This window comes from Neltuma alba, unplaced genomic scaffold (assembly GCF_004799145.2).
Source record: "Neltuma alba isolate B1F8T4 unplaced genomic scaffold, ASM479914v2 tig00012116_pilon, whole genome shotgun sequence".
In the NCBI taxonomy this organism is placed as follows: Eukaryota; Viridiplantae; Streptophyta; class Magnoliopsida; order Fabales; family Fabaceae; genus Neltuma; species Neltuma alba.
Genome location: NW_021636668.1, coordinates 1,028,320 through 1,040,868, shown reverse-complemented (window position 1 = coordinate 1,040,868; position 12,549 = coordinate 1,028,320). Strand labels below are relative to the sequence as shown.

The 12,549-nt window shown below is 35.5% G+C and overlaps 1 protein-coding gene across 3 annotated transcripts; it reads left to right on the top strand.

Annotated features, from left to right (window-relative positions):
• The first annotated feature begins 1,277 nt into the window (after nt 1-1,277).
• On the top strand, nt 1,278-5,229 carry LOC114722983 (pyruvate dehydrogenase E1 component subunit beta-3, chloroplastic). Of its 3 annotated transcripts, none has more exons than XM_028909128.1 (4): nt 1,278-1,577; nt 1,866-1,963; nt 2,097-2,140; nt 3,874-5,229. In XM_028909128.1, the coding sequence occupies exons 1-4, from the start codon at nt 1,484-1,486 to the stop codon at nt 4,844-4,846; spliced, it is 1,209 nt and encodes a 402-aa protein (XP_028764961.1). In that variant the 5' UTR covers nt 1,278-1,483; the 3' UTR covers nt 4,847-5,229. The 3 variants fall into 3 exon arrangements, with proteins under 3 accessions (XP_028764961.1, XP_028764963.1, XP_028764962.1); XM_028909130.1 differs by having other exon boundaries at nt 1,279-1,557; nt 1,861-1,963; XM_028909129.1 differs by having other exon boundaries at nt 1,279-1,571; nt 1,860-1,963.
• The last annotated feature ends 7,320 nt before the right edge of the window (nt 5,230-12,549 follow it).

The following is a 12,549-nucleotide window of genomic DNA, read 5'->3' as shown; positions in this document are numbered from 1 at the left end:
TTGGGCACGTCACTCCAATTCTTCCCCTGCCAAACCAAATTGCAAACTCATCACTTTTTTCATCTAAACTCGAGGTCTTCAAGTCCTAATTCGAAGGGTCTCCTCACCGTCCTTTTTTGTTGGGTTCAAATCTCATAACATGATCACTTCAACGCGCAGCCATTGTTGTAGTATTGCGTCCTTGTTACTCTTCCTATTCAAAATATGCCTTGACCTACTTAAAAAGTCGGTTTTAATTATGAATATAAGAAATTAATTTATTTTTAATTAGTTTATCTAACTTATAAACTGATATATAATTTAATATTATAATATTTTATGAAAATTATTTCATATTCATTAAGATTAAGTATTTAATTTTTTTTAATTTGCTCAAATTAATTGAATACTTCTTATATTAAGAATTAGAAGAGTTTTAGATTAAAAATGGGAATAAAAATTAAACCATTCTCCAAATGTAATCATCCTTTGTATCTGTTTTTTTTTTTTTGGGTAAAAATAAAATAGCGTTGTTCCGCTGTTGCGGCCTTGTTGGTCTAAATGACCAAACCCTAACCAACCACTTCAGCAGCAATTTCGTGTAGTTTAGCCCTCAAACTATTATATATTGGTGATCTTCTCAGAAAATGATAACATGTTTTTAAAATGAAATTAACAACAGAAAAACAAAATTTGCCTGATTTCGTTTTTTGTATTTTTATGTGAAAAATCATTTATTGTTTATTCCATTGAAAATATTCAATTTTTCTCATCTTATAATTATGCTACGGAGGCTTTTTTTTTTTATTTCTCAATATTACCAGAGTCGAAATTCCACTCACACCCTACCCACTTAAATTACTTCTTTTCCCTTCATTTAACTGCTCCCAGTTCATTCTAATTTAAATAAAAAACTACTCAGCGCTATAATGAAATTGTGTGTTTATGTATACATATTTTACAAAATGACTTCAAATGATATCTCCATTAATATTTTAGCAGTAGTTATTATAAACATTGAAATGAAAAAAAAAAAGAAATGAATGAAATGACAAGTGTTGCTTAAATATGATTTTACAAGTTCAAATATGGTTGGCGTGTGAATTGGAATAAATGTTTATTGGAATTATTTTTCTGTGAAACCCTTAACATGTATGATCAATAAAAATAATTTAAAAAATGTAAATTTAAGAAATAAAGCTCCATAGTAAAGGGCTTGGCCATTTGGTGAGGCGATGGAATCAATGCGGCTTCGTTTGTGGCTGCCAAGTGCCAACAGGTGGGAGGCAGAGCAGAGGGGAAGTTTTAACTTGGTACATGTGAAATAAATCGCCCAACGCTACAAGACCAGAGGGATCCACAGCTCAGCAATACATCGATTCCCTGCTCAGTTTCTCCGCCCGTTCTCTTTTCTCTCGTATAAATTCCTATCCTTCCTTTTCCTCTTCATTTCCGTCTTTCTTGGCACCTCGGGTTTTCCTGCTTCGATCTCCTTTCTCATTCAATGGCGACCCTTCTTCAGGGTGTGGGAGTTGCTTCCGCTTTCTCTGCCTCTACCTCACTTGACTCCAAGAAATTTCAGCTCAGATCCCTCCCGGGTTTGTTTCCTGTCTCTTTTTTAATTCCTCTCGTGCCTTTTTTTTTCTCGCTGTCCTTCTTGTTGGATGCCCCTCGTGGATTTAGTTGTTGGTTCCACTAGACTCTCCTTTGCAGAGTGACTGAGATAGTGCCTTCTCGGATGCTTAAATGTTTCGAATTGTAAGATTATGATTCCACTTGCTGTTGCTGTTGTCTCACTTCTTGGTTTAGTCTTTCTTTGACCATGTGCCGTGTCATTGATTCTAACGTTGATTCTTATACTTTGGTTTAACGTGCTACTGAATCAGGGAGGAAAGCTGGCATATTTGTAGTCAGATCTGATGCGAGTTTGAATCTCAATGCGGGAGCTCGTAAGGCTGAACGCTTGATTACCAATGCAGTTGCGGTAAGTTATCTGTCTCTCATTACTTTCCGAGTTTGGTTTTCTTCTCCTCCGTTCCAAATCTGTTATTGGACCAACGGGAATGTGTATTAGTGCTGGCATCACGCCCCTGATTTGCTGTCTGGGTTTTCTGCAGACTAAAGGAGATAGTTCTGCGGCTTCTACTTCATCTAAACCTGGGTAGGTTTCTTAGTTTAATCACTTACTGTTCCGTCTCATCCACTGCTGTCTATCTCAGTATATATTGGCTTCAACTTTGTCTTTTGCGTTGCTGCTTGATCATTTTAATCAATGATATCTTGTAAATATAAATGATGAGATGTAAGCTATGTTTGTGTTTGCATGGTACTTTCAGTAGTAAATTGAACCTTTTTTTAAAATAAAAGATAAATTGACCTTTTAATGCAGTCCAATTTAACTCAAATTGATGATACTGTTCCAGTTTTCACTCTAATGTTTCATCCAAAAGTTATAGGAGATGCTTTCTGTTGTGCCCACAGTGCACTTAGAATGGTTGGATTATCAGTGAAAAAATAAAACATTAGTAAGGAAAAATGTAAAAAGCGCAAATCAGCTTAGACTTCCTTGTGGAAGAGTGAAGGAGGAGCGAGACTAGCTACCTTATCCATCCTTCAACATTTTGCTTTTCCCCCCTCCCATAATTGAAATTGAAATGTAAATAACTTCAGATTGTAGTTTAACACTTGAAATATATTGTCCAAAGGAACTTGTGCTTCTAGCAGCATATTTTCTGTCTGCTTGGAATACTACCTGAAAGTATCAAATGGTTCTGGTGTAGAACAATTTTATTTCTTTATTTGCACTCTTGGTTTGTTTGTTAAGTGACCAAAAAATATATTTAGTATATTTTTATTAGAAAGGAACCATACAAGCTTGCAGAAAGAATAAAGACATAGCTGTGCAGAATGGGCTATGCGAACCTTCTTATATAAACATGTCTCCTACAATTCTAACAAGAAATATTTTGTGAATTCAAATTTTTAGCCTCTATCACAACTAAGCTCATCACAGAAGCCTTAGTAATAGCCTTCTCCTAGTGCTATAAATCATCATATGTGGCAGAGTTAAAATTTGAATGGTTATAACAATGGAATAGCAGAAGTGATAAGGAGAGCATATACCCCGGAGACATAATGAAGATTCATGCTCTGAAATGAGCAGCATAACAGTATCTGTAGAACATATTTTAATTAGTTTTGAATAAGATGCACTTAAATATCATTCACTTGTTGGAATTTCTAGTTGTTGGGATATAGCTATGCTCCTTGTAGCATATATATCTAGCCACAAGTATTCCATACAGGTCAGCATATTACATGCTTATTGATAATATTTCATCAATGAATTTGCCTTCTGTGGAGGAAGATTTTGCTCTGATACTTAGGAATATTGCGTTTGAAATGAATGTCATCTTTTCTTGGTGCCTGCTTTGGGCTCTAAATACCCCTTTACTTGCAGAATGCTAGTGCACTTAAAAATTATATTTACACATATCCATAATCTACATAATATTATGGTCCTTCTTCTGGTATCTTTTGGATAGGAAAAACTTCTTTCTAGAAAAAGGGACAAAAAAAGCAGGGATTAGTGTCTTTACATTGTGAAGGCTTTCTGTTATTTTTATAAATGGTTTAGAGTAGTATCTTGGAAATAGAGAAACACATCCGATAGAAAAATCTGAGTTTCATTTATTTAGTCTGGTTGTCGGACCTATTATTTCAGGCTTCTACTATGTCTTGATCTGCTTCATTCTGCGTGTTCACATGCTTTGTAATAATTTTCCACTTTTTTGTTAGTTAAAGTAAAAACAAATAGTAATCAAGCATCATTCTTTGCCGAATATTATTATAATATTTGTCTATTCAGTTAACCAAATGCGTATTTATTTTCAGGCATGAACTTCTTCTTTTTGAAGCCTTACGTGAAGGTTTGGAAGAAGAAATGGAAAGGGATCCCACTGTATGCGTCATGGGTGAGGATGTAGGTCACTATGGAGGATCTTACAAGGTAACTAAAGACCTTGCCCAAAAGTTTGGTGACCTCAGGGTGCTGGATACCCCTATTGCTGAGAACTCCTTCACAGGGATGGGTATTGGGGCTGCCATGACTGGTCTGAGGCCAGTTGTTGAGGGCATGAACATGGGATTTCTGCTTCTGGCATTTAACCAGATCTCCAATAACTGTGGCATGCTCCATTACACTTCAGGAGGTCAGTTCAAAATACCAATTGTTATCCGTGGACCTGGTGGAGTGGGGCGGCAATTAGGGGCAGAACACTCCCAGAGACTGGAGTCATATTTTCAGTCAATCCCTGGAATCCAGATGGTGGCTTGCTCTACCCCTTACAATGCCAAGGGTTTGATGAAAGCTGCAATTCGTAGCGAGAATCCTGTGATACTATTTGAGCATGTTCTGCTTTATAACCTCAAGGAGAGAATTCCAGATGAAGAGTATGTGTTGTCACTTGAAGAAGCTGAAATGGTCAGGCCTGGGGAGCACGTAACCATATTGACCTATTCCAGGATGAGATATCATGTGATGCAGGCTGCCAAGACATTGGTGAACAAGGGGTATGACCCTGAAGTAATTGACATCAGGTCTTTGAAACCATTTGACCTCTACACAATTGGGAATTCAGTCAAGAAGACTCACCGTGTGCTTATTGTGGAAGAGTGTATGAGGACCGGAGGAATTGGTGCTAGTTTGACAGCTGCCATTAACGAAAATTTCCATGATTATTTGGATGCACCTGTTGTATGTTTATCCTCTCAGGATGTGCCAACCCCATATGCTGGGCCATTGGAGGAATGGACAGTAGTTCAACCCGCACAGATTGTGACGGCAGTCGAAAAGCTCTGCGCGTAATTGCTAAATATATACGAGCAATTAGGATGTGGTTCTGGTAAAGCTTTTCTAGCTAGAGCCTTCATTATGATTTTCTTTTCTTTTCCTTTTTTTTTGTGGGCAACTCACTATGATTTTCTGAAACTGTTAGTTTAATGAGTTTCATTTAGTTATTCTCCATCATTGATATATAGTGTGTAAGAACTTGGGAAGCACAATATTTTATAATTGCCTACAATCCTTGTTATTTATTTACAAAGGTGCATGTATTTGACTACTTGAGTGCTCTTGCATTCAATTCAAAGATTCACACTCAGATAATAGCGGGGCAGTGTTGGTCAGCGTAAAGTTATTGTACGCTCTGTTATTTGATGGGCGGTTTCTCTGGATTTTCTTTTGGGGTATCCAAGTTCCAAAAATGCTACTTGCACGCAAGTTTCCCCCAATGTCTCAAAAGTCAAAACTGCTCCATCTTACAAGTTTTGTTGACTGCTATTTTCTTTTAGCTACCTGACTCGTCCTTTGGTTTTTCTGACGTTACAGATATGTTTGGTACTTTGGGGATTTTAATTTAATGTAAGATTAGTTACTTTGTTCCAAAATTTTATTTTCCCAGAAAATTGCTTCATGTTATGTTTAGTTCAGTCAGGATTTTCATACCATGTGTGGGATTAATGCAAATATTGCACATAACTCAATTTATTAGAAAATTAAAGTTTCATAAAAAAATTTTAAAATATACACATTTTTTAGGATTCTTTTTCAAGCATTAACATGCTAAGAATCATCACTTCAAATTTTCGGGGATCAAATTATACGCTCTCCATCTCAAGTTTCCGGCGGCAAGAAAAACGCCCTCAAAGTTGGTGACAGTAATAGCAGATATTTTAAACGCGTCATGTGTCTCGAACGTCAATTAGTTGTATGTATATCGTTTCCGAAATGTAGAGTTTCAAGTTTTAGAACGAAGATTAATGCCTTCAGATTATTGTGTGCCCAAATATTTGGGATGTTTTCAGATGGTCTTAACCTTTAGCCTGTTATTTATACAAAAGCTGGTGTGCGATGTGAACTACTGTACGGAGATTTAAAAAACGAGTGATTTGTGAATAGTACATTTTGTTACACTTTTTATTTTTTTAATCAACAAGCATCTACATTTCATTTTTCAAAACTTTCCAATCTAAATCTAAAATATGAAGTAAAATTGAATTTCCGAGCACAGCAAGAGAATTCCTCATTTATCCCTTTTCTTTCTGCCCCCACACAGACACACATTCAAAGCCCGCAGACATTTTTATACAGGCCAGAACTTCCGGCCCAGGAAATGTCAGATCCAATGGACTCGAGCCCATTTATCGTTTAATTGTAGCCATGAGGCCTGCAGCTACAAACGCCATTTATTTCATTAATGTTATCAAGTATTAACTAAGCTAATGTAATACTCGAGATCTATTCCAAAAAAATGGAATAACTATAAATGCATTAAATTGTATATCCTTAAATTAAAAAAATAATATTATTTTAACGAAGTAGTTGTGCAAATAAACACTGGTATGCAGTAAAAATCAACTAACTCATCACACTCGGAAGAAAAATGTAGTTAACAATGTATTTAGAAATTCAGGATTTAAGTTTATCGGATATTTTCTTCGTCAAGTTTAGAAAATTAATTCCTTCATGAATAAAAAGGTCATTATTCAGGTAATTCATTCCTGATTTGTTGGATTCAAATTGCAAATTAACATACTGAGAAGGCATGGGTAAGATTCAACAAAACCTGAGTGAGATTACAGGTCATGACAGGCAAGACATGCTTGGACATGTCCTGTGAATTGATTTGAATTTGTATCTCTTGAAGGTGCATGTGTTGGTGGAATCCAACATAGTTTGATCTGATTTCCCCTATATAACGTTGAAAAGATGCTGTTGCATGGTGGCCAAGTGGTGAGGAAGGGTCCCTTTCCAATTTATTGGGGCTCTCTTGGGCTGCTGAATTAATGGGAAATCAAATCTTCTCATGTGGAAGCAATAATTTCAGATTTTGATTAATAATATAAGTTGATGGTTGATGAACAGTGTCATATGTTATCATCTTTTAATATTCTATACAGAGAATATGCGAATTCCCTCAACCACGATCAATTCATTTGGTAAGCGTGCATGTTTCTCAGCCTCAATTTTCTTATCAATTAGCTATCGATAAATCGATACAGAGAGTTCGATATTTTCAATCACTTTTTGAGACGTGTATATATGTAAGCGAATCAATAACTTTTAAACAAATGAAAAAGATTTTGTACGTTAGATATTGTATTCTCCACCTTTGAATCATTTTGAGATATCTGCTCCTGTCCTAATATCCAACCTCCTTTACCGCCTCTCATGTCCAAGCTTCATACCTCTCGAAGGAGTGATCTTTAGTAGGCAATCATCACGAATAGAGCCGATAATGCTTTAACTAATTTGCACAGCTAGCTAGACCCTAAAATGGCATCAAATGTTACACACACACACACATAAAGACGACTCATGCATATGCATTTTGATTAATAAATAATACCCTCCAACAAATGAGGAAATATATAAATAATAGTGTAATATATTTTCTGGAGCTCGCGAATACTGCTTGGATTGATGCTCGATATAAGATGCATGAACAGGACTGCAAAGTTAAACTGAAAAATTCTTTTGCATGTGCCTCTTGTTTCACCAGTTGCATGCAAAAAGGCTTCTGCTGAATTTAATTAATCGGCAAACAAAAAAGTGCAAGTGTTTGGCGCTTACATGATAAGCTAATATAAGAAAAAAATGTTGACTCATTAAACTAATTAAATGCATGAATCTTTATGCAATCTTGAAAAGTATATGTCTATAGATAACTATCTAGGATTCTTATTATATATATACTGCACCTTCTGCAGAAAATCCTTTCAGATATGATTTGTCTCTATTCTTGTCCTTTTGGCTCTTAAGTTCATCACTGATGTGCAGAACTGGAATCCCCTTCTTCTGTTTCATTTCTCTGATGAACAATTCTGATTTATGCTCCAAAATGTCACGTTTTGCAAAAACTTGGTAGTCGTTCTGTCACCAAATTTAAGTAGCCGGCAAATTAATAATGTGTGTTTTGAAACAAGAAGATTTATATTATTATTGCTGTGACCAAAAGTGGCTTTCATCATATATCAATAACTAAATTTATATATGCCAAGTTGGTTTCTGAGTTCTATCCTCTTTGTTGTTGGAAAAGGCATATGTCCAGGGTGGAAATCCTTTGAATATATACAAATACTGGTTCATAACGTTCCTCACTTCTTGGCTGCCTAACTTAATTTGGACCAAAATCTTTCCCATGTGGAACACTTGTGGCTTCATATGGCAACTTGGTTTTAGATGTTGGGACGATGCGACATTATCGTATACGATAAATTAGCTTTACGCCTAAACTTTTGGCACTGATTAACTACCACGTGTTTCTCAGTTCCCTTTGCATTCGGTATTCTTTCTGGGTCACATATGTCTCTTCGTTTGGGTTTCACAATTTCCCTCTCGTTGATGAAATTGTGGCCTTCAAGAAATGTCCCCACGCATACAAAAATGTGAAGTTATTATATGGAGATATATCTAACTACATACTAATTCCGTCATCAAAACTTATAAACTATAACACGAAAATACATATACATGCATGTTTTCATCCTAAGATTAATCATATTTCTGTGAGACTTCTTTTGACGATTTCATGATTAAGTCACTAAAGATGTAGAAAGAATCAACATGAAAATGGAAGTTAAAAAAACGACAGAATAAATAGATTCGCAGGAAATTGCCAACCTAGAAGGGAGATATTATAAAGAGGAGGAGATATGTCTCCTCTTAGCGCTGAGAGGACAGATTATCAGTATAAGTAATGACTATATACGAACTGCTATGAGGTTTTTAATTAAAACATACCAGCTATAAGTTGAAAGGAAAATTTTATTCAACTGCTATAGAACAGCAATGCTGTAGTACAGTGAACAATGCTGGTGATCAAAGAACAATTAGACAAATAGTCAGAGTAATAAAGATGAGAATTTCGAGATGAGTATGTGATCATATGAAAAATCGTAAGACTCATAATGAATTATATACAAGTGGGGTGGCATTTGCCAAACCATTTAATTAAGATAGTGTGGACATTTGAAAATAATATATAGGACGTATATCTAGTTTACCACATTACATATACATACTTATTAAATTGATTGAGGAAGGCGTGTGCCTCCATATCTAAACTTTTTGGATGCACATGGTCGTCGTCACTGCTCTGAGAACTATACGATGGATGATGCTCTGCTTGTTTGTTGATACCTTTCTTCCATGTTGGACTTCTCACTCATATACGCACCCTAAAGAGACAATGGTGCTAACGTAACAAAATCTTACTCTCTATAAATGCTTCTTCCACTAAGCGCGTCAAGCATATATAGGATTAAGCTTTATCTAATCATTTCATCACACAAATACAACTTGGAAATTATATCTCTTCTAATACCTCAATTTATGCATATGTATGACAATATTTATCTTCAGTTTAGCTGACTGTGACGCGATAAGGGTGCATCTCAGTGGAATGATTTGAGCAAAATGATGCCGACCTTTGCTGGGGAGTTGCATATGCAATTAATGGTCACTTTTCATGATAACCTCACAGTTAAGGAAATTGACGAAGCGACCCATATGCCCTAAAAACCAAAAGTGCTGCTACATCCACACGCATACATTATCGGCTAGAAGAACTTGTCTTTGTCATGGAACAATTTCTAGTTTACTTAATGAAATGACATCACATATATCTCGCTACGTACGTGTCTCTCACCTCCTTTTTAAACCTCGACGTCTGTAGATCTCGGTTCCTCCTTTAAATTTGTATGTATGTGGACCTGTTTAGATAGATTTCGGCCATCTATACGTAACATATATGCGCTTCGGAACTTATGAAAGAAGAAGTCGAATGGTGATCACGCATTAATGCTAGTGTTTGACATTAGAGAATTATATGTTATTCAAAGGATCGAGTAGGGTAAGGCCAAAAAAAAAACAACAAGAAGAAGAAGAACACTTCTGTGGACCGAATAGTGAGGACTTAGTTTTAAAAAACGTCATGAAAGAAGTGACAGCATTAGCAATAAATGACGATATGGCCTATCATATATCTGATGGCAAATATACGCTTACAAAATCAGTAACTAATGAGCCCTAGCTAGCTAGTTTGTTATTGGACTACTTCAGCCGCACCGGTATATACATATATATAATGTAGAAGATTTGATTTGCATGAATGATACTATACGTGGCTTTACTGTTGCTGGACACGCACCTGTTCCACATGTTTCACTCTCCGAAGCAGTGGGAGCTCAGCTCCCATGGCGCTTGCGACGTAGCATTGTGCTATATGTGCCACCTGCTCCATATGACCTAAGTTTTTCCAACGCAATTCTTTAACTATATATGAAGATGCATGCATGAAGTATTACAAGACATTTAGTGCCAGACACTTTAATGACTTGCTCGTTTTCATTCACACACACGCACACTTATATGAGATGACACTGGATGCCCCTTACACAACGAAGCACATTAAACCTACGCGTATACTTGTATAATCTACCACTTAATTAATGCTAACTAAATGCATGAACTGCGTGACAAGTAACTTGGATCTGATTAGTTTAACACATTAACTACAAAAGCATCAGTTAAGTAATTAAAAGGAGAAAAAAAAAATGAAAGTCATGTCTATTCTATTGGTTGAGATTGAATACTACGTTTGGTCCTAATTATAGGTCTTATAATTAGGACCGGATGGAGTGTTTATTTAGAGAGAGTAGAGGGATAGGTTGTGAAGTGAGATGACAGAACTTATAACGGCCGCATGCAAGTAGCAAAAGCGGCGGCGGCGAGATGCTCGATTTATGTTGGCCAACTTATGCAACCTTTTCCATGGCTTCACATGGTTTGATGATCTCATATGTAAAAATCTCTTCTATGTCTGTTTCAAGAAAGTAACATAGCACAGTGAATTTGTCAATTTGAGCCTAAACTCGATCACTATTCGCCTTTTTGGTGCCATGTGGATATATATATATGGGAATTCTGGTGGCTCGTAAATTGCTATAATTAATTAGGAGATAGATCATCCTCAAGCATGAATTAAATATTTAAAAATTAAAGCATCTAAAACACTAATACTTTTTATAATTAAGTATATGTTAGGTATTTTACGTAAATTAAAAATTGTAGTTAAAGCCTTCAAGGTTTTAAAATTACTCTATAAATAAATAAAGCTCATCAATTATAAAAAGTAGTTTAGTTGGTTAAGAGTTTGTTTAGTAATAAGTTAGGAAATACGTAATTGCTTTAAAAACAATGCTTCAGACAAAGGCTTTATATATTTGATTTACTCTGTATTATTTGCGTTGACCTCATGAGCCACGCATAGCTTAACGCGATTTAATTTTTCCCATTACTCAAATCGGACGCTTAGAATTATCATACTCGGTGACATACATATAAACTATAATAATTCCCAAGGGCACACAAAATAGTTAGAAGAAATTAAAAGTGATTAAATAGAAGAACAACATAAAGAATGTCAAAGTGGATTCTTATATGTGTGCGAGTAACAGAAGCAGTATGTTAGTTATTTAAAAAAAAACAAATTAACTCTAAAAGGTTTTCGGATCAACCTATTAAGCACACATATAACCAGTAGGATCAAAATAATAATTTTTACTTATACAACTTATCATCAGTATATTCATAAACCATTCTGAGATGGGTCACTTAAAGTTAGGCCGATATATGAGGGGCTAGGACTGATCAACGTGTACACATAAATAGTATTATTATTTGACCGACCATAAGCCAAACACACTTTTGGGATTTCTTTTTGGTTAAATTAATCCTTCGGTGTTTTTTCAATGGCCACTATTATAATCCTAAGCATAAAATATATGTTTATAAGATTTCTAGGACTTCCCTTTTCAGCTGCCAAAACTTAAAAGAAACTGTTAACAATTAATCTATCCAACCATACACAATGCAAGTGGACACAAAAAGAGTGGCCACTTTCTGCACTTTTAAGAACTCAGTAATACAGCTGAGGATAAAACAAACAAGAAATCAAACCTCCGCAACCTCTAAACTTAACATGATAAGTTTAGGGTGATGGACTAACAACGATAGTAAAAAAATACAATAACTTTCAGTCCTGAAAAGATCGTTACATTATTTAAAAAGTTGAACTCTGTACAATAAAGTCAGATAAATTTGAGGATAGTGCGAATTTAAAGGCTCTTTTGTGACGTTTTGGAAAAAAGCTACTTGGAGAGCAGACATCCATTGTCAAAGTTTATGCGGGGTCTGGCTATGATATTTTACACACACACACACACACACACTAAGGTCTCACTATATTCCCACAGGAGCATTAAATTTGACTCTATCTCTTGTGTTTTTCGGCTCTTAGTCCACATGTCACGTGAACTTCACGTGAATTCCACGTCTTTTAGTGAGGTTCCATTTCCATATGCCCGGTCTATAGGCAGCCTGTGAGATTTCATTTTGCTGATCATATGCAGACAGCACATTTTGTTTTATTTTATATCAATACCCAATTTCGTAAGCACTGCAAAAGAAAATTTCTCTTCCCATATAAATTCATAAGAATTATTATT

What these genes read in the sequence shown, in the direction of transcription:
- LOC114722983 (XM_028909128.1), top strand. Translation starts at nt 1,484, where the DNA reads ATGGCGACCCTTCTTCAGGGTGTGGGAGTTGCTTCCGCTTTCTCTGCC. An exon ending in TGATTACCAATGCAGTTGCG is followed by an intron (nt 1,964 to 2,096) that starts GTAAGTTATCTG and finishes GGTTTTCTGCAG; the next exon opens with ACTAAAGGAGATAGTTCTGC. An exon ending in TCTACTTCATCTAAACCTGG is followed by an intron (nt 2,141 to 3,873) that starts GTAGGTTTCTTA and finishes ATTTATTTTCAG; the next exon opens with GCATGAACTTCTTCTTTTTG.